The sequence below is a fragment of the Pseudoliparis swirei genome, chromosome 4 (genome assembly GCF_029220125.1).
Source record: "Pseudoliparis swirei isolate HS2019 ecotype Mariana Trench chromosome 4, NWPU_hadal_v1, whole genome shotgun sequence".
Lineage (NCBI taxonomy): Eukaryota > Metazoa > Chordata > Actinopteri > Perciformes > Liparidae > Pseudoliparis > Pseudoliparis swirei.
In genome coordinates, this window is record NC_079391.1 from 29,097,342 (window position 1) to 29,125,332 (window position 27,991).

General features: G+C 43.3%; 1 protein-coding gene across 5 annotated transcripts in view; it reads left to right on the forward strand.

The window, feature by feature from the left end:
- myo9aa (myosin IXAa) overlaps nucleotides 1-27,991 on the forward strand; it is a 100,612-nt gene that overhangs the window by 26,866 nt on the left and 45,755 nt on the right. For all 5 annotated transcript variants that reach the window (XM_056412273.1, XM_056412277.1, XM_056412274.1 and 2 more), the window contains exons 3-4: nucleotides 27,335-27,429; nucleotides 27,519-27,581. In XM_056412273.1, the coding sequence (XP_056268248.1) occupies nucleotides 27,335-27,429; nucleotides 27,519-27,581 (158 nt within the window). The remainder of the gene's footprint in view (nucleotides 1-27,334; nucleotides 27,430-27,518; nucleotides 27,582-27,991) is intronic.

Consider the following 27,991-nt stretch of genomic DNA (forward strand, 5'->3'; position numbering starts at 1 on the left):
TCAGTAGTTATAGTAGTATTCTCTCCATGGTGGTTACTGCCATTTGTTGTCTGCTCTGGGGAAAGATTGTCTGACCGCGGACCTCGCAGAGGCCTCGGCCCAAAGTTTGCGAAGCAAACCGGTCGTTATCATATCTCTCGAAGACATTCCACTCGTATTCTTTGTCGTCTTCACCTGTCACGGTAACGCACGCCCAATAAGTCTGTTGACAGGTTCACAACCACACACTGTTTTGTTGTTTGTCTTCAACTGCATTTGTGACATTACATGGCACCTTATTACTGTGTGCACAATGCTGCCAGTCAGGAAGTCAAATTGTGGTTGTTTATTGACGAGGGTGTTGTGCTTGTTACGGGGTTGTATCGCCCGCTGTGACGTCACAAGGGCACTGCTCACAGGAATGCATCCATTGCCTTCTGGTATTTCTTCATCGAGGTAGAGTCGGCCGCGACGGTGCAAATAATTGACGGTACCTCGACTTTAAAGCCACTCTGTCGGAGGCGACGTCATTTTCGTTTCTTGTTGACGTCGCAGTCCAAATCATTCATTTCAGTTCCTCCCCATGTCACGACGCGATGAAGAGGATCCTGCCAGTGTCGCCAGTATTGAAGTCGAGTTGAAACCGGCAGCTCAGACGCCAGGTTCAAAGGCAACCGGCAGGACAACAATCTTTGCAACAAGCCGCTCCGCGCTGCGTTTCAATGCCCTCGGTTTAGCAAACACAGTTCCCCCAGGAATGCCATTCACTGGTGTGTCTCCGGGGTTAATGAGTAAGCGTATTGGGTTAATCCTCGACGCTGCAACACGAGTGAGTAGTTTTGAGTGCAGAGGAGCAGCCTTTAATTGTTTGCACAGTGAGATTGCGTATCTGCCCGCTGGTGAATGATGCCAAGACTGGAGCTACTGGAGAGAGAGAGAGAGAGCTAGAGAGAAGGAATGACCTCATAGTAAAACTTCATCTTCATTTCCTTGACACTCTTTATTCGTGGAAGTAGACGAGCAGCCCAGGAGGAGTTATTCATTTCTTTATGTTGCTTCATGGCCACCTATAATTGCGTGAATGTATATTTCATCACAGTATTTTGTCTAGAAGTGTTGATGTCCTGGTCACAGTAAAACAAGTGTTGACCTCTCCTTGAGTTCTTGTGCTTGAGTTTGAATTTGACCTTGACCTCTGGCGCTGCGCCATTGGGTTTAAAGAGCTGTGCCTCAGTTTGCAGGTGTTGATGGTCGGAGTCGTTGGCTCGTCGTTTGAAGCCCTCTGTGACGCCGGAGGGAGCTGCACACAGTCTGATAAATCTCCTCAAGTGATGTCACTTGAGTCAGTGTCGGTTGGGTCTGAGAATTGAACCCCAAAATGGGGTGAAGTAAAAGAGAAGTGAGCGTACCAGACTTCTGTGGACTGCCCCTCATTAGTTATTATTACCAGCAAAACACACAGTTGCATTGTGGGTAACGTAGGTGCATAAAAAACGATGTCAATAACTAAGTAGGAAGAAAGAAATGTCCAAAGGCTGCCAGGATTTTTTGGGTGACTTTTTTGATGATGCATTATGAAGGCAGAGCATTTTACAAGTGGTAAATAAGCATACATTTCCATCAAAGGTTGGAGGTTTAAAACTCACAATCCTTCTTGCTTCATGGCAGTGATAGACGGTCGTCTTTTAATGTGTTGTACGGCGACCTTATAAATAAAATGTATTATTATATTGGGTTTAGTATAGCTTGTTCCTTTTCTTCCCACCTCCTGCTATCCAAGACCAGGGCGGCGTTGAACCGGCAGTTCTTGAGCAAAGCAGACTGGTTGTCGGTTGCAGGCCGAACTCGCCCACAGGCCCGAAAGCGTATATTTTTTTCTCCCTTTTTAACCCTTGATGGAAGATATCACTTCCAAGAGCTGTTGGCCTTTTTTTATACAGATCCTGACGAGCCCCGTCGCTCTCGCGCTTCAATTAATACGACTCCGCCTCAAGGAGATGAAAACCTAGACCGTGTTGTCCTGGTAAGATAAACCCAGCCGGCGACGGCGTTTCGGTCCAACGCGGTTGTTATTGTAAATTAAGAACGCGAGAGATGTGACGGACGGGCTCCTCTTATGATGTAGTTCACAGAGGAATTGACTTGTTACCGACACGACCTTCAACACCTTGTGCCTTCGTTCCACGTGAAATATGACAAATAGTTCACCTGTTGTTGGTTTAGTGCTTATCTGAGGTCTGTCATTCCTCACGCTGTTTTCCTTCTTGCGCCAGATAGGACCGAAATTGACATTAAGCTTTAAATTCCTGTGACTACAGCACACTGGAATTTATTGTGTGAAATAGTTTGCGTCGTCTCCATCTCCTTTTGTTTCCACGTCAACATTGAACATGGTGTGTACCAATGCAGTAAGGTGTACAATAGAAGGGTCACAGCCTCTTCCCAATCCACAGCTTCGTGTGAGCACATTTTAAAGCTACGTAAACATGTTTTTCTGTGGATACGGACTGACATGTGAAGCTCAGGGTACCTGTGGATCCTTAATATGTATCAAAAAACACTGAATGAATAGATCTAAAAATAAGGCCTTAGTGGGTTTAAATGGTCTAAAATCAATCTCTCAAATGCTAAAACATGACGAGCAGGATGCTGGGAATATTTTTTGATCTGTTTGGTAACAGTAACCAGGCAATGTCTACGAGGCACAGTGTTTTTTATGCAGGGCATGTTTCAAACCTGGTATGATGGGAATCGAGCCGGTGGAATCTCCCGTGCAGAGTGAGAAACACAGAAATGTAGTCGGCCCTCCACCAGCAGAGACGGGCCGTAGACCGCATAGAAGAGGCGGACGCAGTCGCCGGGATGTCGCCTCCTGGTTTGTAGAATGCGGTTTTGAAGTTCTGCATTTTCACCGTCGCCAGCTTGGGGGTTTTTTGCAACCAGAAGGGACACGACGGGTCAGAACTAAATGATACTCGTCGGTGATTAAGACTTTTCTTTGGCACGCCAAAAAGGTTCCAATTAACTTCCATGAACAGAAAACGCACTGAGGGGGTCAACGCCGTAAGGTGAAAAACACGGACAATGCACAACTCCCAGACCAGACAATGGCGTGCCAGCAACCTGTCAATCACAAGGTAGCCACGCCCATAAGCATTCCCTGTTTTATGGTCTGTTTGACTCGAAATGGGACCATCGTTTACTTATGAACGAGCCGCTGTATTGAAGAAGACTTGAAACTAGCGATTCAGACCATAAGCTCACGTTCACAATGTTTTACTGGGGTAACAAAAAAATCAAGCAAGAAGTAGAATCATTTTCTCATAGACGAAATAACTTATTTTTGCAACTAGAAGAGTCATCCCCCCTGATAGCCGTAGAATGCACGTTTTAAGTCACTACTTTTCAGGACCTGGAGGTTGCCACAGGGGGCATTTCGCCATAAATTGTCCCGAACCCAAAGTAATTGTGTTGTTTTTTTCTTCTTTCTGTTCCAGTAAAGTTGATCTTTGAATGGCTTTCAAAGTCTTCCCTCTAACTTGCTGTAGAAACCCCGAAGCAATGGATGACAGACGGCGATGAAGGAAAGCTGTCAGTGCAGCTTCCCGATGAAACCCCATTTGCTGTGTGATCTCCATTTGTTCAACAGGGCTAATCATCGGTAACGACGGGTTCGTGCAGATGTCTCGTCTTTACATCACAGTTGACCTTTTCTCTCCCGTTTTAGCTCACATGACCATAACTGTACCCGCGTATCTGCGTATCTGTGTAGTTTTGGAGATGGATCCTCGGTGGACTTTAGGTAGTAAAAGAAAACTATGAATAAATAAATAGTCATCATCATGTGTTTAACTACCACCCGGGCCTTGGATCCAGATGTCAGCCTGTCGAGTCTGTGTTTAATGCACACTCTGGGAATGAATGTCCTAAGTAGGTATGAGAATGCAAGATGTGGTTTAAAAACGCGACAGGACGGGGTGTCATGGTAGCCGGATGGTGAACATAACTACTTCACACCCTGTAGTCTCTTCAGTGTCTGGCATCAGAGACGAAGGACAACCTGTAAAAAAAGAGTTCCACTGTGACCTCATTTCATATCCGTGTCTTTATGGAATATAACAAATTAGGTTTTAGATCCACGTCATTTTCTGGTCCCAATACAGGGCGATGTAATGCTTTACAATCCCCCCCCCCCCCCCCCCCCAAAAAGAAAAAGGAGCTGGTTGTGGTTCAACATTGACACTGATGGAAAAAAAAGAAGACTGCTCACTGGAAGCGCGGCCATTTGTTTTTACTTGCGAGTCCAAGTGAAGGCTTCATATGAGCTCAGCTGTCTTCTGCCCTCCCTCTGGGTCAAGTGGGGGAGTATGGGGTTACCTCACGCCGCTCACTCTGACGGAGCAGCATCACGATCTGCTTCCCAAGACCAGAGAGGAGGCGTCACAGGGCATTAGTGCAGGGGCACAGCTAGGTGTGTGTGTGTGTGTTTCAGGGACACTGACCTGCTATCAAAGGCTCGACCCACTTTCATGTGCACACACACACGATTTCACATGAGAAACGAATGCCCTCGTTCATTATATTTTATAGCGACGTGAACGCGGCCACGAGCCAAACGTATAAACTACTTCAGCCCACCGTCTTTAACTGGCATTAATCCACGGCAATTATACTATTGTGTTTTTTTAGGAGGTGGTTGACACCTAAACTGAGCTTTAGGTAATGTTGGACTTGCCTTCATGATGTATACACACACACACACACACACACACACACACGACGGCTGTGACAGATTGTTATTTATGTAACCGTGTGGCTAAAGAGATTGACAGCTTGAGGTTTGTTTTCTTTGGAACACAAAGACAACTTGTGTAGTTCTTTGTCAATGTGTTTCCGGTCTCACCTGCTAGTCGCATTTTTTACATTTTTTGTGTATTTTTTTAACTTGCAAGTCACGTGTCGTTTGCCTGTGCAGGACCTGCAGGCCTCACGCTCGAGCTCCCGTTGTGCTCCTCCGTCGTTCCCGGCCAACAGAAACACTCCCAGTGAGAGTCAACCCGGGTCAGCGGTCTCACCTCCCAGCATCTCCCTCGCTTCTCCTTCCTCGATGCACTCGGAGACACACACACATACACACACACATATACACACACACACACACTCAGGTCAAGGTGGTAAAGACCATTATAAAAGAGACGTGGAATGCCGGAGCGGCGTTCACGCGTCCTCTCGCTTGAGAGTACAGTTCCAGCGCCGCGTGTTTTTAGTGTAAAGGTAAGGCGCGGCTTGACGGAAGGTTGGTGTTGAGTAACCGTCGAGTGTGTCTGATGTGATCGGTGATCACACACATGCAGCGGCGAGTTGCATAAGCAGTTCACCACAGGGTTGTTTGTGCAGCATCTGGAGGTGTTGTAGAAGAACAGGGTTGCAATCGTCTCTTGAGCCGCTGCCCACCTCCCCATGGCGTGAGGATTATGTAACATCACGCCATATGTTTGGAGCCGTTTGCCGAGGGTTGACGCAGATGATCCAGAGAAGGCTGATCCGTCACGGCCACTGGGGCTCGAATCACGACCTCAATCGGTTTAACTATCGTTAGTTTAGTTTAAGTGTTTAGCTTAACTGTTGTTTCGGCCGAGAGACACGGGGAGAAATGAAATGTTGTCATATTTTGAGGAAATGCGTCAATATTGTGTCAATTTGGTTGACAAAATATTTCAACAATAGATTTTTTTTTATCCGTAAATAGGAATATAATATAACAAAGTATTACGATTGTTGTATAGTAATATATTTATACAGTATAACAATTATATAGAACTGTCTGATTCAAACACCTACGTCATGTTATTGTAATGCAGCCTTTAAAACCACAGGAAGACGACACGTATGTCATCATATGGTATCCAAAATCCAAGACGATGTCTAGTCCCATATTGCAATATTGATGTATGATTTCAATACATTTCCCATTCCTCGTATTGTCCTCCCACTTGTTAACACGCATGAAGCCAATCCGGAGCAGAAGTCCCATCCAGGACCGTGTCGGCTCCTCTAGCTTCTGTCCAAGCTCGCATGAAAACACAGCTGCTTACGGTGTCGTCGCACAGAGCCACACAATCCCTCAATCCCCCCAACTTTTTAGCTGTAATATCGCTTCGCCTCATTTACCCTCGCTGAAAGAAGCCGAATGCCAACAGCAACTCCAGCTGTTCCTTTTCACCGTGTGTGTTTATCTCGCCAACCCCCCGGTGCCAAGCTCTGCTTTTCCTCCTGAAACCGTATACGCATCCAGACCGGTTCCACTGGCCGGGGAAGAGGAGCACACGCTGTTCCTGCTCCTCCAGCGGTTGACAGAGCTTCTCCTCGCTCTGACTCTTAACAGCTTGAGGTCAGAGGTCACGGGGAGATCTGCCGGAGCCACGCCGGTCGAGCGCGTGTGGTGGAGCAGGTCAAAACAATCTTGAGTTAAACTTTCCTCCACTTGGACCCGTCGCACTCCGCAGGCGGCCACGGGAGTTTGCGTTAACTTGCACGTTGCATCCGTTGCCACAGTCGTCACGGCTACAGTTAAAACCGTAAACTATTTTAATATTAAATCATCGTTTCTGTGATTATTCAAGCAAGAAAATTTAAGGGGGAAGAAAAGGCTAAATTTTGTTAGATATGCTGCTTTTCGGTCGTACGGTCCTTTTTAAAAAAACTGATCTTCAGCTGTTGGGACTTTTTTGAGAACGCAACACTTGAAGTTTCATCCGCTGAACAATGAATCAATTTATCAATAATTAGAATAACCCCTTCGTTGCAGCCCTACATCTGTGTGGAACCATCTCCAGATGTGTCTGGACCGCGACAGTAACGCCTCTCACAGGATGTGAAGCCTCGTCTGTCGTGTCTTTCGTCGCAGTTTTCCGAGCCAACTCGTCGGTCGCCGGCCACAGATGTCGGCGGCAGCGCGACAATGTGCCCGTTTGTGTCCTCTCACAGGCCCTTTATTTATGCTGGGGTACGCCAGAGTTTGCAGGTGCCTCGTCAGCCACACACACACGCACACACACACCGTGGTCAGCACTTGCTGCCGGGCCAGCTGCCCTACTGCCCTGACTACACCTGCAGCAGTGTGTCACGTAGAAATGAGACGGACAGGAACGGCTTTATTCCGTCGACCCGCTTCCTTCGCTGTTCGTCTTCAAACTAAATTAATCTGCAGCACACACGACTCTGTGTTGTGGTCATTTGTGGCAACTGTTTGTTCCGATTATGTGTTCTTCGAGGGAAAGGTCCGACCAGTTTATCTTCATACACGTGGCGCTGAGACAAGTAGCCGATTGATTCATCGTTTGAGTCTTTTTTTTCACAACGGAAAAGCCACATTTCACAGGTTACAGCTGCGCAAATGACATTATATCCTCTGGTTCCTAAACCTGAAAATGTTTTGGTACAGATCATTTTGTTATTTTGGACATCTGCTTGACTTTGTGGGGATCATTGTGAAGGAAAAAAAAGTCCCAATTTTTTGGTTTTCATTTTGATTTTAAATCACAGAATGAATAGTTGCAGCCTGAGTTCTGTAAATAAATTGTAAAAGCAAAAAAAGAAAAAGGGTGAGGGTAAGGTTCACTTGAAATCATCTGACACACCGATGCTGAGATTCATGCACTGCCGTCACTTTGTTCGTCTTCAGCTGGCCAGATGTCGCCCCCCTCCCATCCCGTCGTTCCTTTGAAACCCTCCTCTGATTTTGTAAAGCAGCGGATGTTCTGGGCTTGTTTTAAAATCACTCCCCTCTGCTCTCCTGGAGGAGTGGCAACAACAGAAAGTCTTCTTTTGATGCTCTTTTATAGAAACGGTTCCTCTTTGCTGTATGAAATTCAATTTTTCTCTCTCGCCTTTTGATTATTTATATAAGGTCTCTTTCTTCTGAAAACCCAAATGGTGATGGAATACACCTCGAGACAACATTTTTGGGTCATCTTCCCCTCTATCCAGATGTGCTGCAATAAAACAGTGTGAAAAGAGCACATGTCTGGATGGGAGCAGAACACATGAGGGATGTCGCCCGCGCTCATGGAAAGTTCATCGCAGTGCTGCGCTGTATATTTTCCGCTAGTTTGTCATAAAGCTTTTAACAGCGGCGACCTCCAGACATCTCCGCTCCAATCATTAAAGAACACGTGTGGCTTCATTCCCCTTTGATGTTGTATACTCGGCCCACATGACTCTATTTTTCCTTTAAAATAATGTTGTGCTCTCTGGGGAACGTCACTTTGCTCGAGAAGCCCGATTGTTCTTTGAGGTTTGAGTTGGTCAAGTCGGTTATATTGACCAAGCCCAATGTCACAAATTTCCTTTTTCAATCCGTCAAACCTTCACGTTTACCCTCATCCTTTAACCTGGACGTAGAATGAACCTCGGGAAGATCCCTCCACCACAACGCACTGATGTGCAAAATAGGAACATTAGACCAGATGGACAATCAGGAAAACAACATTAGTAAAAGTTGGAATTGACAGAAAAAAAACAATGGACAACACGGGTTAGACACCCACCAGAGAACATATTAAGGCAGCAAAAAACAAACATTTGGTAGTTGGTACACACACACACGGTTGGCTTGCCCTCAAATAAATGTGTATATATAGCTAGTTCTAGAATACTTTATCTTGTATTTTGATCTGGATCCACATCTGGATTGAAGGTTGGCTGATACGTGTATTCCACCTGACGGTGATCTCTTTCATCGTCGGGCTGATTTTTACATTTTCTTCTTGTTGCGATCCGTCAACACCACAGATTATGAAATGGAGAAACGTGTATATGGTTTTTTTTCCCCCTTCCGTTTTTGACCACCAGTGCGGCCGTAGATCAATGGATCAATGTAGCTTCTAGCTCTTGTTCCTCCGGCATGTAGGAACAAGGAAGTGGTTTTCTGCTGGTTGCAAGCCAAACTGTTTTATTAGGAAGGAAGACGATTCAACATGTGTGTTGAGGCTCACTCCCGCTGAATGTAAACACTGTGGGGTACCGTCGGAGAACAACTCTGTCGCGAGCGCAGTGAGCTCATTCGCTGGCAGCTCATTTTGCTTTACATCAAAGTCCAAGAAATGGGGCATGGCAGCTTTTCAGATTAGATAACTAACCACATCAGTCCAGACAATGTGTTACATAGTCTCCCTGATCGGGTTGTGTGATGCTTTCAAGACAACACGCACACCCCTGTGTGTGTGTGTGTGTGTGTGTGTGGCTCGGCCCCGTTTCACGGCGGAGTTCGTCCGAAGGTGACGGATATTCTGGGACGGTCACGGGATCGGACCGAGGACCAACGTTTGTGACTCTCAGATGCAGCTAATAGGATTGACCTCCTTCCTGCTCCGACCACGTGGCTTATCTTTAGCGTATTGATTGTGCGCGGGAGATGTAAACATGAATGGCGTGCTGTAGCGGGGAGCTAGCGGTATAGAGTATAAACGCACGTCTCCTTCGACGTGGTGATACGATTAGCGCGTGTGTGTCGCTCCGCGGAAAGAAAATAGTTCACGCATAAAGCTGCTTAACTGATTATCTTGAGGCATCAGCTCAGGATTTCTGGCAGGAGAGTTTTTAGATGTTTGTTTAAATTATTATATTTGACAAAGGTCTATCTCCAACACGCAAGAACGCACACTAAAACTATCTAGATTAATAAATAGCACTATAGGTATGATCGTACTGTCCCTTTTTTAAATGCCACTAATACACCTTTTATTATCTAAAAAACACATGCTAATGATTCTTCACTTGAGGTTGTGTAGTTTTAATCAAAATGTTTACGATAACAATGTATGACATCACAATGTCAAACTTGTTCACTTAGAAAATTACAGAGAATAAAACAAATGACAAAAGTCAATAAATAAAATGTTGGCGTTGTGTGTTTCTGCTAAACATGGGATGCTTTTCTTATTGACCTTTTATCAAGTTTTCAGAAACCCCCCATTGTTAACGATTTGTAAGGTTTTGACAACAAAACCACTTGGTTGTGGTTAAAAAATAACCATATCGGACGTAGCGTCGCAGGTTTAAAGTTGACTTTTGGTTTCACACGGACACGACAGTCAACTGGGTGAAAATCCTGTGTTTGCTTTACAAGTCAATGCTATGTTCACAACTTGTTTGCGCTGCCCCCCCCGGTGGCCAAAAAGGAAGAAAAACAATTATCGCAGATTTTGGACATTTGACGCAGCGCAGCCCCCAATGACCCGCACGCAGCTGTGTTCAAAGAATTCCAGTTTTCTTCCAGCATCTGTCTCCTTCTGCAGCCTCGCAGCTGTTGCTCGCTGGTATTCCTCGATGAACAGATACATAAATTGATGATCTCCATTACCGAGTGCACAGGCAGCTGAAACTCAAACAGTGCTGACAGTGTCGGGTACACGGATCGGATTTATTGATAGAAAGTTCCGAGATGTACCGATACACGACTCGAAGCCCTCACAGTCCAGGCAAATATTTACAGACTTATCTTGACACGTTTAATGGTCGCCGTTGACCTCCCAAATAAATCAATCTCGGAGCTGTGATTAATATATTGTAATATGCAGTGACGTCATCTGGAATGTAGCGGATTATTCCGCTCGTGATTTGTAACTCGATAACCTCTCAGCCGTGGGAGATGTACTTTGCGTGATCAACAGGATCACAAATACCCTTTTAAAAACATCCCAAATATGTTTTTAAGTAACACTTTTTGTTTCTTCCCATAAAACTTCAGCCGGAGAGGTTCGACAACACGCAATCGATCCGTCTCGTGTTTTCTCCCCGCGCTGTAAACGTGGCGTTCAGCTCGCCGTGACAACTTGCGAGGGGAGGAAAGCTGAAGCCCGGCAGCGACAGATGTGTCGTAGCAATTAGCGGCCGGCTTTGCGCTGTTAGTTTGAGGACACTGTTGAGATTATCAACATTTGAAGAGAGCGAGTTTCATTTATCTTTGGCTGCTAATCCTCTCCGTCCCCGCAGTGTGACGCCTGAACGCAGCTTTTTTTTATTTTTACGCTCGGCATTTTCTTCCAAGGTTCAATGGTAACTCTTCATGACTCAGAGGGACATCAGGGTGGTGTCGCAGCCTGTAATCCAGTGTGAGGAAGGAAAACAAGTCTGTATATTTACCCACTTCAAGGATTACATTCAGCTGCACATCTGTGAAGCACTCATCTGGGTTGGGCTGTAACTAACAGCTACTTTCCTCCTCGAGTCATGTAGTCTCTGGAGCCTGAGCCATTGAATCGCCTGCTTCGCTCCAATATGTCAAAACCTAAGAATATTAAGTCAGCTGGGGAAACCATTCGTTGACTCATCTATCAATAGAATATTTGAAATGTATCAATTCTTTAACATTTGTCGTCACTTTTGGCCTTTTTGTCACAATTTGACCATTTGATAAATTAACGATTAATAAATAATGAATTTATTTGATCATATTACTTGACATGATGGAAAGCTGCATTAGTCGCCAACTATTATATTAAATGCCAAATATTTTAATAATTGATTAATTTTGTATGAGTCATTTCTTTCTGACATTGCTTCGAACAAGCTGCTAATCAATTAATCAAGAAAATAATCCACAGACTAATCGATATGAAAATGACAATTAGTTGCAGCCTAAACGTGATCAAACTTCTCATTTAGTTTCATAAATAAATATTGGATAGTGGTCTCAAACTGTAAACCGTGTTTTAATAGTGACAGTTTGTAAACTGATATTTTGCTTTTATTACTAAATATATTATTTCTACTGCACAAGGTTAACTACGGTGAACTCTGACCTCTGAGTATATAGGAGTCGGATGGAGATCGCACAAAACAGGAAACGATGCTGGAAACCGGCTACGAGCGAATATCCAGGGACTTGAAATTAAATGTGACTGTACCTTTAAGACAAAAGAAAAGTTAAACGAGGAAAGGGGAAATACTTAGCATTTCTATTTGCCGACTAATCATTTCAGTTCTACATTTGCCTCATTCACAAAAAAATAGAAGCGAGTCACGTAACTTTAAACACTGTAATTTGCACTCTGAATACTTTGACAACGTTATCGATAACCCGGTTCCAGTTGGTCTCGACACTTTTCAGGTTCTTGTTTCTTTCCCGACTTGCCTTCTGGACGAACACTCCATGGGGACGTGACTCCATGTTTCCAGCCCTCCTCCTCGCTCCCCCTCACTGTTACATTCCACTTCGGTGTATGGTGGCCAGATTCTGGGGAGCTTCTTTCCGCTCCTCCAGAATTTCCTCTCTTTCGGCTGAAGTCTGGACTGTTTGGCTCTTCTCGCTTCATAGTAAGCAGCTCTATTATTCTTTTTTTTTTTAGGGGGATGAGAGGAACTTTTACTCCCTTTCTCTTCTGCAGCTAAAACAGCAATGTTTCACTTAGGAGCTGGTGAAATACATCACTAGGTTGAATGTCCTTTGTACAGTTTTTAGAGGCTGACGATACTCTCGCCTCTGCCTTCGCTCCGTCTGGAGCTGCTGTAACCGCTGATGTACGGACATTCACATGAGCACAGTGAGAATGCAAAGAGTTGGGTTCAGGTTTTTCTTCTTCTTGCCCAGAAAGCTGTCAACGCTTCATAAATCCATCCCGTGAGCCCTCACGGCCGCACCTCCAAAACTATGTGCTCAGCTGGGCCTTTTCTCTCTCTCTCACTCCTCCTGCATTATAATGAGGATTGTTTATATTTTGTCACACGTGGAACAAAGAACATCGGACAGTTTCCTGAAGAAAAGAGCAGAGACATAGTGTCTGTATTGGTTCAGGGGATTGATCGGTCCTCTTGGTTATGATGACGTGTCAATTCAGCCCTGTCTCATAAAGCCCCCCCCCCCCCAAAAAAAAATGAAGAAAGAAAGCCACTCACAAGTACAGGACTTTGGAACAGGTGTCCGTATCCCGATGTTACGCGAGTGATGTTTGTGACGTGCTTCGGTACCAGTTTAAGCCCAACTGTTTTCCTAAACCAAACAAAGGGGTTTTGTTGCCTTAACCGAATTTTTCTTTTTTGCCATTCTTAAACCAAAGTGGTTTTCTTGTCTTACTTATTTTAAAGCACGACCAAGATCATTACCCCGAACCTAACTCGGTGGCTTTGTTGCCCGAGCCTGAAATTTGAACTCAATGTTGACCACATGATCAGTGGTCATTGAGTAGTGTGTTTAGAAAGTGGCGTCAAAGGGTCTGACGAAGTGTCGGTATGTGACGAGTTGGAAAGAGATCCAATGAGGTCCATGTACCTCGATTGGTGGCCGGGGGGAGCCCATCCCCAGATATGTATGCTTGCATCGTGTGTGTATATGTCGTTTCCCTGTATGCTGTACATGTTATTTCTCTGGATTCTCTGAAACTGCAGCCGGTTTATCCCAGTAGCCGGCTGGCACTGAGCAACAGCATATTGACACAGGCTTCTGCAGTGAGTGGGATTAGTGTTTGCTCTTAAAGATAGGCCTGTTTTCATAATGGCTGAGCACATTTACTCAGCGATTGTCAAACACATCCTATACAGCGGAGCAAATTGACTCGGGTCACTCCGTCATCGTCGAAGCACAGCGCTGACCGGGAATGCCACAAAATATGTGCCGACTATTTCAATTTTTCTCTGGTTTGAACAAAAGGGACGGTTTGTTAAGTGTAATTCGGTGCATCTCTGAAGCATTAGTGCTGGAGTTTATGTTTTTGTGAGACTTAAAAGGTTCATTTAACTTTAATTTCAGGGAGAAATAATGAACTCCAACTGCAGGGGGTAAAGGGTTTCAGTACATGTACAGTAGTAATCTTACAACATCTATAATTCAATGATTTAATATATGTAAACTATCAAGAATAACATAACTGCTTCAGCGTTCAAATACTTTGCAACGGATCAAGGATTTCAAATTTTTTTAGTCAGCTTTCCAGAATGAGTGATTCTACTCTTGATGTTTGACTACTTTATATTAATTTTTTTAATGTTTAAATGTCAGTTGCTTTGCCTTTTGTTAGTATCCATTATTTTGATTGCACCGATGTGAGGGAAAGAAGATGTCTAATGTGTACAGATTGTAAAACCCTTGGAGGCTGATGTGTGATTTTGTGAGATAAAACATTTAATTAATTGAGTAAAGGTTTGGACTATTTCCAAAAGCCATGTGCAGGCTTGTGTGCCTTCATGTCTTCATTTAAGGGCCAATTTTATTACAAATTCTATATGACGGTTTAGTCCGGAAAATATATATATTTAAAATACCTTTCACAGTCGTGCTTTTCGCCGCCCCATTGTCCAATATCTAAAGATATTCAATGGCAGCAAATCCATAAGATGCTTAATAATTGATGTAAAAGATTATCAAAGTCAGATAGTTTGATTCAACACTGTGCTTTTTAATTATTAGTGCTGTCATCGTATTGCTAGTGATTATCTTGACCAATATTACTGCGACTCACAATGATATTAGAGTTTAAAAACTCTTAAAATGGCACCAAAGCATAATGTGAGAACTTTACATTTTTGTGAAGAAAAATGTTTTCATTGCGTCAGATAAGACACATTTAAAGCCCTTTTTTAGTGAAATACAAACAACAGTAAATTAGTTTATCACAAATCCTCCTGTTTAAATGAAGGATAAAAAATTTTTTTTAAAAGAGTTTCTTACTTATATGATCATTCCGGTATTTCATTACATCAGACTCACCTTGTACTCCTAACGATATTCATGATTCACAGAGATCAACTTATTCTGAGTGTTTTTATTTTTTTTGCTGTGAGCTCTATTGTCCCATCCCTAATTGTAGCTCAGTGTATGAACTGGAAACACGTTGTTTCTTGAAAGATCAACCAGTGCCCAACTGGTTTTGGACTGAAGATGAAAAGCCCGGTCCTTCTCCAGCTCACCCTCTTGTACCTCAGGGACAATGTGTCCATTCGGATTAAAATCCCATTTCCCAGTTTTACATTTGATCTAATAATCAAACCGGGTGACCACTAACGAGCACCTGTGTGTAACTCACTCACTCTAACTGTGACTCAACCCTCCGTCTCCCACTTGAACCCGACGCAATCCCCACCCAGCCGGTAAAACAGACGCGTCGAGCGAGGAGGGCTTTTAAAGGTATTTCTCTGTAGAAGCTATGACATCACCAGAAGGCGAAGGCTCATAAACGTTGGTGCTGGACAATAAAACATTTGTTTTTAAAATATCAGATAGTCGTCATGGGAGTCGACACTGACGAGAAAGCTCGTCCTTCGCTTTTTTCTGTATTAAACATCAGCACGAACATCCTTTTTAATCTGAAAGCACACCAAGTTCTTGGATTTTGATAATTGCGTGTTATCTTTTAGGCAACAAATGCAAAGTATTATCTGGGTCAAGCTTTTCTTATGTCCTCTGCAGAGCTGCGTGTATGTTACATACAGTATGAAGGTCATCCGTCTTCCTCTGCTTCTTCAGCTGCCTCGATGACATCATTAACGCTCGTGTTTCTAACTGGATTTCTGTGACATTTGGACCGTATTCACGATGAAGCCGGTGCATGTGATTGAATATGTGAATATTCTCTTGCTGTTGTCAGTCAGGCATCGTAGTTACCGCTTCATATACTCTTCAGTGTCTTTGCAACGAAAAGCCTTTTGGTGAGGCCACACCCACATCTGCATTGCTGCAGAGAGCTGGCAGGGATTCAAGCAGAGGGCTCAGACTGTGCGAGTGTGTGTGTGTGTGTGTGTGTGGATCAATAAGAGTGTTGCTGGCCTGGTAGCCCAGTCTGCCCAGTCACTCTGTCAGCTCAGGTTATCTACTGGTTTATAGTTTGTTGATGCTGAAGAAACTGCAGCTAACTCCTGACAGCTGATTGGTTGATGAACACGTTGGTCAGTGTTTTTATTTTCTTTAAATTCATACACTGTTAATGTGACTCAGGTTCACTTGTGATTCATTTGTTTTCTTATCATATTAAGATAAGATTCACATATGTAATAAAAAGTAAATTGAATTGGAATGATTAGAATTATGTATCATAAACGCAAGAATAAAACTCAAATACAAAGTGCAATTAAACGCACAATATAAGAATACGAAAAGTGTGTTTACAGAACCCACGACTGGAGTTATACTGAAACTTTTAAACCATAAACCAGCAAATATTTCTGGAAAAAAAGTATCAAACTATGTAATCTTAAAGAAAATGGTTTCGTCCACAACAACAGTCCAAAACCCAAATGATATTTAATTCACTATCGTAAAGGATGAACGGAATCAGCAGAAACATTTAATAAGCTATTTGTTTGAGCTCCATTATTGGTTTCTTTATGCATTTCATCCCCCCCGATGGGGCTCCTTATTGTTGTGGGTGCGCTGGTCCGTTTGATATTTGACTCAACAATCAGCTCTTGTGTCTATTGGTCGGAGTGACTCACCGCGCTGTGGGCCGAGTGGAAGGAATGACATGACTATCAAACACAAGCTCCTCCCACTGTTTTAGTAAAAAATACAAAATACCGCGACATTGGTCCGATGAAGACGGACAGGACAGTCTTCTGTGTACTTCTGTGTAGGATTACGTTTCTTCTGTTGATCGCCAGACAGGGAGTTATGAATAAATTCATATATAAACAAACATTAGGGGTGTAAGAAAATATTGAGTTTTGTGATCTAAAAAAACCTAAAAAAAACATTCATCACCTTGCTCTCAGTAGCGCAATATATTGATTTATTGAATCATAACTCCCGCATCATGATGCGTATCGTATACGTGTTATTGTGGAAATGCTGCCCTTATAAACGGTGGGATTTAGCTTTCATAATTTGGTTTTATTGAACCAGCATTCCCGTTTTCTTGAAGGTACCAAATCGTATCAGACACTTAAAATACTGTGAGTTATGGTAATATATAATGAGCGACAATAATAGCTTCAGATCCATACCCTGTTGTGTGTTATTACCTTCGCATTCTGCGGAAGGTTATGTTTTGATCGCTGTGTACTTTGTATGTGTGTGTGTATTTATGTGTTATTTGCATAACTCAAAAAGTATTAAACTGAATCGCATGAAATATGGTGGGATGATTGGTGATTATCCGGGGACCATTTGATTAGATTTTGGGATCGATCGGGTCAAAGGTCAAGGTCATGGAAAGGTCAACATCTTCTTTTTTCCATAGCGCGGTCAATTTTTATCCAATTGGCATGCAACTAATGCCAACATGTTCACATGACATCAAGCTCCCCACACTCTCATGCCAAGTATGCTTATCAAACCGCTCACAGGCAGCGCAGATAAAAGTGTAATTGTCCGTAAGCGTGACGGCATCAAGGGAGCGAGCTCTCCTGCCTCCAGAGGGGAATGGAGACGGCGTAGATGGTGTTTGATGGCTTTTTTTGATGTGTTGTTTGAATGAAAGTGAAATGGTTTTTTTGCATTCTGTAATCGGGACGGCTGGAAATATCTGTTTGGTTCATGCCTGTTTTAAGATTTAGGGAATTCAAAACAACAACAAACTGAAGTTTACTGATATCTAAAGGTTTATATCCTTTTTTTATACAAATCACAGTCCTGGTAAGCTGCTGTTAAAATGTGAGTGTGACTGTGTGTTTGAGGAGAACTCAAAAGGCTCTAATTCTGTACCAGCTCCAGATATTGATGCCAAGTATAAAAAAATTTAAAGTATCAATCGGAATTTCTTCCTTCTGGTTGTTAATATTTTACCTGTTTTTAAAGATAAAATGAATGATGTGAACTGAAAAGCAGTAGAAGCCTTTCTCTCTCTCTATCTCTCTCTCGCATCTCGCTCTCTCTCCCACTCTCTCTGTCTTTCTCTCTCTCTCTCTCTCTCTTTCTCTGTCTCTCTCTTCTTTCCCTCTCTCTCTGTCTCTCTTCCTATCTCTCTCTCTCCCTCCCCCTCCCTCCCTCTCTCATTTCTTCCCTCCCTTTCTGTGCCTCTCGTTCCCCTCATCTCGTTACAACTTGGAAACACTGCACTATTGTCTTGTCTGAAAGCTGCAACGAGAAGACCCACAGGTCCCTGTCTGTTTACCGCCACACTTCCTTTTTCGTTTTTATCTTCATGTTTTGAGAACTGTGTGTCGGAAGTCTTCTTTCGGACCGCCTGACCTTCTGTCTCACACTTCAGGCACCGAGCGCTCTTACGCAACACGTGGGTCAAAAGTTCAGCCGAGGAAAAGGTTTTCCTTTTTTGAAATTGTCACATGGCAGAAAGAGGTGTGTGTGTGTGTGGACATCGCGTCAAAGGCATCTCCACAATGTTTGAAACGCATCTCGCGAGGCAGCTGCAGAAGAGGACGAGGCCTCGGCTACAAATAGTCTCCCCACACAGCCGAGGACCGTCGGATTTTGCGATGTGATCGCGAAAAATAATGAAACATTTTTTTTTTTGATCTGCACTCGGGCTGGGAGTTACTTCCCAGACAGGTTGCAGGTGTAGTAACTGGTGTCTCACCTGGACCTTAACTGCATTAAACCTAAACTAGTTTAGTTGTATTATTGTTTAGCATCGGTTTTATCTAAAGAAAACGGTATATCCCCACATTTGAGAGGTCAGAAAACAAGTGAAAATCTTGCACTTTTGATCGTAAATCTGTTTTTCTGTTTTTTTTTTCTTTTTGAATACATTGAAGATTTTTTAGTTTTTTTAATTTTTTGTCTTTCTTTTTTCTCTCTTTGTGTCATGCACACACACGTGTCTCTACCTTTTTGGACTACCTTTTGTAAAAAAACTGTCTGTGTTAGTTCAAAGTTGATGTGAAATGTACGTCCAGCTGACCACAGTCACGAGCCCAGTCATCACCATCTCTAATTTTAGCCATGTTTTACAGAACACACACACACACACACACACACACACACACACACACACACACACACACACACACACACACACACACAAGTACATCTGTTGTTGTCTGTGTGTGTGATGTTGTGTAGGCATAAGAGCAGAGATGTAGAGGATGTGAATGTCTCTTTTTATAATCGCCTCATACTAATTAAATAATTCTCTTAAATTGGAATTATATACAATTATATATCTTTTATTTTTTCTTTTTTTTTTATTTTTTTACCTTTTTTGATGCTGTTGCTGCTTGCTTGTGTACTTCTTTGTTCGTACTTTCTTCTTCATACAATCTATCAATATATTCTCACACTTTCAGAATCCTAGAAACATTGAGTTTAAGCAAACACATTGAGTTCATAATTTAGTCACTTTATCATGTTCAGGAACCAACAATATTGTGTGTATTTAAAATTTATATTTATTTTTGTTGTGATGTGTGTGTGTGTGTGTGTGTGTGTGTGTGTGTGTGTGTGTGTGTGTGTGTGTGTGTGTGTGTGTGTGTGTGTGTGTGTGTGTGTGTGTGTGTGTGTGTGTGTGTGTGTGTGTGTGTGTGTGTGTGTGTGTGTGTGTGTGTGTGTGTGTGTGTGTGTGTGTGTGTGTGTGTGTGTGTGTGTGTGTGTTGTGTGTGTGTGTGTGTGTGTGTTGTGTGTGTGTGTGTGTGTGTGTGTGTTTTAGTTAAAAAAATGTTGTTTCAACAACTAGCACAAAACATGTCCATGATGTTTTGTTTTGTTTCCTGTTTAGTTTTTTTTGTTTTATCAAGTTTTGTTTTTTGTTTCATGTTTTTGTGTTCATGTGAGAATCCTTTCAAACTGTGATAACGCAGTCTTCTCACTTTCTCATAGTTTTCTGTTTCCAGTTTAAAAAGTTCAGTAATAGTGTTTTGTTTTTTCATTTTTTTTGCTTTTATGTTTTCTCATTCTGTCCAAACAAGTTTAATTTAACAGTTTTTTAGTGTTCATTGAGACAATTTTCTGTGCTGGGATCACACCCTTGTAATTTGTTTCTAGTGTTCCTGGAATTATCACAAATGCCAACTTCTTTGCATGGAAAACTTTGTATATTTAATTTGTGTGCCATACAAGCGCTATCCGTGATCACGGAAATTCACTCAAGGAATTCTCATCCAAATATGGTCCAAATATTTACATCTCTATTTATTCTCCTCACTCTTCAGGGAAAATGAAGTTCCTTCGTTAAGTTCTCCCCAAGGTTATCGCTTATTTGAGGCTCTTTGAGACATGACAGTGAGGATTCTGAAGGGGGCTTTTTCGAAGGGAACAAATCCTTCAATTTGGTTTAGGTTTTGTTTCTTTAGTTTTTTTCATAATTTTCTTTTTTTTTTTTTTTGTGCGATTTGCTTTTGTCTGTTCTTTCCTTTTTTTCATTTTTCTTTTCTTTTTTCTTTCTTCCTTTCTTAGTAGATAGGACTTCTGGCTGAGGAGGAGATCATTATTATTATTATTTCTTCTGATCTGGTAGGTCTCCATCCCTCCTGCTTTATTATTTCTCTTCTTCCTGGCTTTCATCTCTTTCTTGAACCTCAACCAGCCATGTCGGCCTTTCCAACTCAGGAGGACTTTCTGAACCTCTAATTTCTAATTAGGTTCTTCACCGACACACACACTGGCCAGTCTTTTCCAGATACTTTTTCACATACATACTTGTTTGGCACTTTAAGGAAATGCGCTTATTTTCCTAACTTTGAGAAGAAATTGGAAGCCATCTCACATCCGTCTGTTAAATGTGAGGATACAGCTGCTTAGCTTAGCAGAAACACTGTAAAGCCTGGCTCTGTTCTCGGAAAGCAAAATGTTTTGGAGAGATCCTTTTACTAACTGTAGTGGCCATTTGTCTTTCGAAATTAAATACAACAATAAATCAAATTGCCACTGACGCACCGTGGGTTGACACATCCAAAAAGAAAGTAATGTCCATTTCCGTATGTCATTATTCTAATAATTTATTTCCTAAACAAACAAAACGACGACACTTCCTCTCTGTGCTGATGCTGGTAAAACATCGGCCACCCTGGTGCATGCTGGTTCTGTGCCTACCCACATCTACATAAAACCACAGGTGCCCAGTGTTACCCAATCAGTGAACCTAAAACTAAATATATTTAAACAATCATAATGTATTAAACTAAACTACAACTATCATAAGAAACAACTCTAACATATCAAAATATAACCTAAATAAGCAATAAATAATCAATATTACTTTACAATAAAACTAAATACAATTGTCACAATAAATAGCTCCAACAATAACTATTATAACTGTTATAGCTAAATAGTATTAAGTATTATGAGATGTGTTCTTGTTACCATATAACTGTTTAATTTGATTAAAGTTCGAACTAAATATCACCTCGTAATGTCCTAAAACCTTCTCTTTTTTTCACAAAATAAACACATGTCTTTAAATCAAACAACATTATCATTATGACATTATTGTCTAGATTTGGAAAATAATCTTCCGTACTTGTTAAAAATGGGGAAAAGATCCGGTGGATGCAGCGTGGCATTGGCTAGAAAAGTGTCTGGTTTCCATGGATTGGTTTAAGTTCCCTCATGAGATGATGGAATGTGTTTCCCAGAAGAAGCCTGTTTATTTACTTTTCCTCGGGGCTGTAGTGTGAGAAATGTCATCTCTGATATACAAGCTGCATGTTCTTGCGTCAGTGTGCATGCAGAACAATGCAGCATAAACAGAAGTGACTGCGCTTTTATGAAATAGAAGTTGAAACTGAAATTCTCTTGGACACGACGGTCGTCACACATCCTGAAAGGCCCGAGGTTTACGGCACTTTCTTCAAGCGTGACGCGTCTTGCCCGAGTTGCTCAACCTGTCAAGCTCTGGACCATCAGATCTGCTCCCGGGGGTGTTGGAGGCAGAGTGATGATGATGATGATAAGCGTACTGAGTATTATGAAAAGGGGCTTTTCCAACGACAGGATTAAGTGCACTGCTCCAACAACGTAGGTCTTCGTAGTCGTTGTGACGTCACCCATCGGTATTCCAGTTTTGTAGCCTGAAGTTCGGCTTTTTGGCCGTCGCCATCTTGGATTTTTGTGAACGGAAATGCTGGATCGTAGAAGAGATGTCATGGTAAAAATCTGTCTATCATAAGCCCCGAATATATACCTTGCTGTCTATTTTAGTTTAAATTGGACCATCATTTACTTATTAAATATCGTGCTGTTTTGAAGAAGACTTTAAACTAATGACTGAGACCATAAACTCATGTTTACGATGTTTAATGAGGTAATAAATCAAGTGATAAGTCGTGTCATCTCAAAGTTCCATGTCTTTTATTTACAACCAGAAGAGTCGCCCCCTGCTGCCCACTTGAAGGCTCTTCCACATTGGCTTCACTTCATAGAACCGGAGGTTTTCCGCCTGCTTACAACCAAACATTAGTCAAAAAGTTGGTTACAAGAATCCCAAAACAAAAGCTCACATGTTCACTCCTATTGCACTGAAAGAGAAAAAAAGCCTCTTAAATGCTTCAAAACCGACAGTTTAAACATCCGACCTCAACACCTCAAATATGGTTTTGACAGAAGCAGCCAGAGCCCTCAGCCCGCCGCGCTTTTACACGCTCGCCACGACCGCAGTCCACTCTGGTCAGCTCTGCCTCGGGTGTGACATTACAAGTGTGTGTGTGTGTGGGGGGGGGGGGGGGGGGGCACGGTCATGAATTGGCATCTGGGGAGCGTCGTCTGCCCACACGCTCCGTGACATAACCGTGATACAGGCATCACTGGCCCTTTCTCTCTTGCTGCTGACACCCTCACCGCATACCGGGCTGGACGAGTCACTCTGCTGACGGGCTCGGGGAAGGATGTGAATCTCCGCGGGTCAAATGAGCAACGGCTCTCTGAGTCACCGTCGAATCGCGTAGCTACCGTCGGTAAGGGGAAGGAATGCAAACAATTTGGTGACAATTCCCTCAACCAATTTGCAGTCGGAAGAATGCTGTTTTCATCCCGTGGCTCATTTCACTGAAGTGACTTTTGAAATTCAGACAAAGCCTTTCTCTGTGTCGTTTGGGGCCGCGTCGTCACACGACCTCTAAACACAACCCAGCGTGGAAATTCATTTGTAACCCCCCCGAGCAGTTGATGACTTACTGAAAGATAATCCCCTTTGTGAGTTAAATCAAGCGGCTTTTTGTCCGAGCACCTAGCGTGACCCCCCCCCCCCCCCCCCACCTCGCCAACGGGACAACGGTCTGTTTATCACTCTCCTCTGTCCTCCTCAAGAAGCTGCTAATGAAGTCATCCTCCTGTGATTTAAAAGCCACGTGTTTCCCCGCCACGCCGCATGAGTCGGAGGATGCAAAGGAGGACGAAGATGTAATAGAATAAAAGTGATTGCCCCCTGTTAGGGAAAATAATCCTCCACTTTATTTCTGATATTAATGATAGATATACCATATTCATGTTTGCAAGTCCAATATAGCGAGACCGTTCCGAGGTTAAAATCGACCATGACCGACATGTCCCGGGTTCATCTTCGTGGACACAAGCCAGACACGATCGATTCTACAGGCCCTCGAGTTGATGGGATGCGGAACGGCTTCGGTAATCATCTACCTCAGCGTGCCGAAGATCAGAACAGCTATTATTTCACAGAGCTTCTGCGAACATATAAAATATGCTGATGAGAGCTGAATCGGTGGCGATAACTCTGACGGCCGACTTGAAGGCTTTGAGTTATCCGCTCCATTCAGCTGAATGATTACATGACTTGTTGAACATGGCCGCTTACTTGTGACATTTTTATATAAATAAAGTGTTACAAGACGACCGTGCTTAAAGTACTTTTGATTTCTCACAAGGTAAAGAAAACAATCATTCCCCCCCCCATGTGTGTGAGGCGGCACTGGAAGTCTAATTGATTTCCTCGAAAAGAAACTTGTATATTTAGATTTTACCCTTCGAGATCTATGATCTTGTGTCATATATTCCTTCTTTTGGACAAAACTAGTCATGTACTAGAGTACAATTTTAGCATTCTTCTTAAAAAATTGTTTGCCGACTTTATGCAGTCATTCAACCTGTTCAGAGACATGTAAATGATGACTTGGTAGAATAAATAACTAAACAACCTCTCTGAACTACCAGTGCAGTAATTTTAAAACTACTGCACTGGTAGTTTTAAAATTGTAAAGGAAGAGCTGGATCATGGGATTAGTCGCCGCCCGGAGCTAAAGCACCAGAATGAGTTCCCACAAAATGAAAGTTGATTGAGTTTGAAAGCTTCATCTGAAAGCCATCTAATTTAAAAAGCTTTTCTCACGGCGACCAGAGTACTCAACGCGGCCGAAGAGTTGCAGAGACGAGGACCGACGGGGCGCTTAGCTTATGAAAACATCCCCTCGGCCTTGTGGCATCCTCCGGGTGGCTCTGGCCGGTGCCGGTGGACGCATTACAACCAGCACACACACACACACACACACACACACACACACACACACACACACACACACACACACATGGCACTGGTCTCCGGCTCGGGCTGTGGTCAGATGCCAAGAATAATGTTGTCGACCTGCCGGAGTGACTGAAGTGGTGAGAATCACTGTCTGTGCAAACAGTTCTAGTTCTGGTGTCCCTTTCAGTCTTTGTCATGATGAAAAAATCATGGGAAAAAAAGAAAAAAATCATGTTATATGTTAGAAACCGTCGTCCCACTAAACCTCAACTACATAATACTGGTACATTTGTGTTGTGGGTTGTTTGTGAACGTCTGAGTGAGTTTCTTCACGGCCTATTTGTGTTTTTAGGCAACGTTCTTCACCGGACTCGTGACTGTCTGTTTGATGTTTGTCTCTTTCCATGTTGCTTTTGATTGGTCTGTCGCTTTGCACCATGGGACTTTCTGATGTTGTGAGGACGGCGTGAGAGATAAATGGACCTGTACTTGTAGAGCGCTTTTCTAGTCTTCCGGCCACTCGACGCGCTTTAACACGACATGACATCATTCAGCCATTCACACACTGCTATGGAGGGGCTAAAGGTTCCACCTGCACATCAGGAGTCACTAACATTCACACACACACACACACACACACACTGTAGACATGGCTACGGGAGCAATTTTGTGGTTAAGTGTCTTAACTCCAAAGTCTCGTTAATTCCTTTTCATATTCTCGGAATTTGAAATGCTGGATTTATTTTGTTGATCGGGACTGATTCACTGACCTAATAATAACTTTATTTACAAAGCACCTTTAAAAACAGCGTTTACAAAAGTGCTCTACAGAGAATCGAGGCAAAACAATCATGACAGCAGAATTTTTCTGGTGATTTTATCTCTATTTATTTTGCATTGGGCTTTCATGTTTTCTTGCACGTTGCTAAGACATTCCGTTGGGAAATATCTTTGCGTTGCGTTGAATTGCCGTCGATATGGAGCTTGCCAAAGTTGAAAAAAGTATACAAACTGTCGTCTGTAAATGTGTCTATCGTCTGTCTTCTTTACACAGACCAGGTGGATGAATACTCGGTGCCTCCACATAAATCAGCTCTCAGTATTTTAGTTTTTCCACATCCTGCTTCCTGCTGGCACCGGCACAAAATGTTAAATGTCAAGCAAACACTGAAAGGTCTTATATCTGACTCGTCTGACCCGAGCGGGTCGTTGTTTTACGAGTGCCTGCTTCTTATTGGCTGTCCAATCGGGGAGTTCGTAGGGACGCCTTGGCTGATGGCGGTCTGTCCTCGTCTGACCTGTAGTTCCTGAACCAGGCATGTCAGCCAGTTCACAGACGGAGGGAGTGGTGAGCAGACCACCAGCTCCTCTGGAAATATCGAATGCATCAGGCCTCGCATTTTCAACCCACATGTCTGGATGTGAAATGATATCGTCAGTGTTTTGCAGTTTGACCTTTTGCGCTCCCTCTTTGTCCAGACAGCGGAGTGGAATCGCTCTTTCCACGGCGTCGGCCCATTTCAATGATTTGTTCAGCTCAGTGAGTCATAAATAAAAAGACGAGGTCATTGCTGGGATCCAGTTGTTTGAGTCGGGCTCTGCGTGAAGTCGAGAGAGGCCAAAGAATCCGTCGTCTTGGAACCCAAAAGCATCTTAAAGTGCAGAGAAACGGATCTCGGAGCGTCTTTAGCTCCTGTGCTGTGACGTCTTTCTCAGTGGAACAGAATATTCAAGCCGTGTCCAGTTACACGAGGGATTTAAATCGACTGACAAGATGATGACTTAAAGTGACTTTCCCTTTTAGTGCTGGATTATGAATACGAGCGTCTGTGGCTAAGTGGTTAGCAGGTCCGACCTTCAATCAAAGGATCTGCTGTTCCATCCCTGGCTCTTCCAGCCCATGTCGATGTGTCCTTGAGCAAGACACTTAACCCTGAATTGCTCCCATTAGCTGTGTCTACGGTGTGTAAATGTAAGTCGCTTTGGATAAAAGCGTCCGCTAAAAGAAAACACAAGTTGTTTAAATATGGCTTTAGGATTGCCCGACATGCCTTGGGGGCTCCCCTGATATGTTGTGACTTAAAGGCCTTGCGGGGTTGCGGCGTTGCTTTTCTTGTCGGATGGTCGTCGAATGGATTTGTACGTGGTTCAATAAAAGATTGCACCTGTGATGCTGCGGCCGGTTGTTTTTGCAGCTGAATATGAGAACTGCGTCCTAATTGTTTCTCCCACGTTGCGGCAGCGCTACTTGCCAATCATCCCCCACCCGGAAACAAAACATGAAACTTTTTCTTTTTTAACTCGAGTAAAATTCGGCAATGGTTGAAACTCGATCTCAGCTGCAAATGTGTGCAATCGGATGAGCCCGAAGCCCGACGACGAAGCCTACTAGCTTGCCATTAGCCTTCTCCCAGCGTGCCTGTATGTATGTCAGTGATTGGTTACCGCTGGGATCGGAGAGGGGTGTTTTCTCATTCCTCAGACGCAGGGCTCGGGGCAGCTCTGAGTGATTCGCTGAGGAATTTGTTTACTTGTGGCGGAGCCGCAAATAACTGCAGGGTTTATATAGGGCGAGAAACGACTTCCCCTCCAGGCAGCCGTACAACATAAACAGAGCAACGATTGGAAATACTGGAGCGTCTTATTAAAAGCACAACCACTACACATGTTCCACACGGTCACATGGATCCCATTACTCACTGAGGAGTTTATTATTTCGCCCCATCAAGCCCCGGCTCCTTCATCCCCACTCTGGTAATTTGTCCGTCTCTGATGCAAATCGATCCTAAAAGCATGTTATTAATCATCCGTCTCGGACTGACGCCGTTTGAAACCGTACGAGAGGAAAAGCTCGCTCGGCGTCCTCCAGGCCTTTCTAGACAATGTTTGGCACGATGCCAATGTCTCTGAGCTCGACCCACAAACAAACCGTCCGGCCCGCTCAGAACCTGACGTCCAAAGCTCTGTCAGTAACGTGTGTGTGTGTGTGTGTGTGTGTGTATGATGTGTGATATGTATTTTTCTCACAACGTTTTCATCTCTTTCCCCTTCAGGCATTTGGGAACGCAAAGACGGCCCACAATAACAACTCGAGTCGCTTTGGGAAGTTCATTCAGGTGAACTACCAGGAGAGCGGAACCGTGAGAGGGTGAGGAACCAGAGACGAATGCGCTTCATTTGCCTAAAAAAAATAACGTTAAGTTAACAATTTCATCTTCGTGTGGTGTTGTCTTTCAGAGCATATGTGGAGAAATACCTGCTGGAGAAGTCGAGGCTGGTGTATCAGGAGCACAATGAGCGGTGAGCACGATCATAATCATAGAAATAGAGGACACTGAGCAATGCCATGTAGTATATGATTACTAAAGTAAATACGAGTTGTGTTTAAGGCTTCAAATGTCATCAAACTAGTTTTCAGTCGCACAAACTTTGAATTTTTAATCCCACGTGACATTTGAATTGCCCTTTGCTTCAATCTTTATTGCCCGACTGAGAAAAAGATGAAGCTAGCAGCAAGTATGACAAAAATGCAGTTTGAATTTATCACAACGAAATAAAAAATGGGAGAGCGTGTAACTCGCGGCCGCCTGTTTATGTTGACCAAAGTGTGATTCATGAAGTGAGCCGAGCTGAAAGTGGAAGTGACACTAATGTGTTGGACCGGCTCGGCGGCGCGGTGAGGGTTAAACCTCACCATGGGGGGCTCGCAG